General features: G+C 66.9%; 1 protein-coding gene across 1 annotated transcript in view; it reads right to left on the reverse strand.

The window, feature by feature from the left end:
• Nucleotides 1-919, reverse strand: part of CHRNG (cholinergic receptor nicotinic gamma subunit) — a 5,471-nt gene that overhangs the window by 3,836 nt on the left and 716 nt on the right. Inside the window, 3 exon segments of the mRNA XM_025043278.1 lie at nt 1; nt 3-59; nt 667-783. The exon segment at nt 1 is cut by the window's left edge and continues 83 nt beyond it. Of these exon segments, the coding sequence (XP_024899046.1) occupies nt 1; nt 3-59; nt 667-783 (175 nt within the window).

Below are 919 nucleotides of genomic sequence, written 5' to 3' on the forward strand. Positions count from 1 at the left end.
AGCCGTCAGGAGACACGAGCACATTGCAGTAGAGGGCCACCTCGAACACGCCGTCCACGCTATACACAGACCACGGAGCTGGGGGTCACACCCTTGGCAGCTCGCCTGAGACCCACACCCTAGACCAGCCCTCTGCCCTGTGTGGATGGGGCCTGGGGACACCAAGCTCTCCCAGGGGCCTGGTCCCCACCTGGCCACCACCGCCTCCCTCAGCAACCTCCCTGCCACGCCCACCCGCCAGGCTCCCCGGCCCCGCCTCTGAATCACTGCTTTCTCCAGTTCTCTTCGATAAAGGTCATAATAGTGACTATATCTGTTCCGCTCTTGCATACCCGCCTCCCGGCTGCCGGACCCCAGGGCAGCACTTTAACCTCTCATCTCGTTGACTTGTGACGGCTCCTACAGAGCCATCCTCGTCCCCGAGTCAGAGGGAAGGCAGCGGCCGGCCCAGGCGGCTTGGCCCAGCCGTGAGGGAGCCAGGCCTCGAATCGGCTCCACTGGCCGCGGGGCCCTGCCCTCAGCACCTGCTCCGTCCCGCACCCCCTAGCTCCCGCCGGGTGCCCGGTCTGCACCTCTGTTCCCCACTTTTCTCAGAACCGCCGTGTCCTGCCAGGCCCTGCGCTCGCGTCTGTTTGTCCCCCAACCCCCGCCCGCGCCCCTCCTCACTTGTTCTCCAGCACGACATCCGGCCGCCACACCATGGCGGACGGCACCCTCAGCACCCACAGGCCCTCGTAGTCTTGTGGGTCCCAGCGAAGACGATAGTCACACCACTGCTGCAGGGAGAGGGGGGTCGCCGGGCCCCTGCTCTCTGTTCTGCCACACCCCCAAGATCGGGAGCCCAGCCCAGCGGGACGGAAAAGGCAGGGAGAGGGGACAGGACCGGAGGGCCCCGTGGTGGGGGGCCCCGACAGAGGGA

This window comes from Pteropus alecto, unplaced genomic scaffold, assembly GCF_000325575.1.
Source record: "Pteropus alecto unplaced genomic scaffold, ASM32557v1 scaffold110, whole genome shotgun sequence".
Taxonomy (NCBI): Eukaryota; Metazoa; Chordata; class Mammalia; order Chiroptera; family Pteropodidae; genus Pteropus; species Pteropus alecto.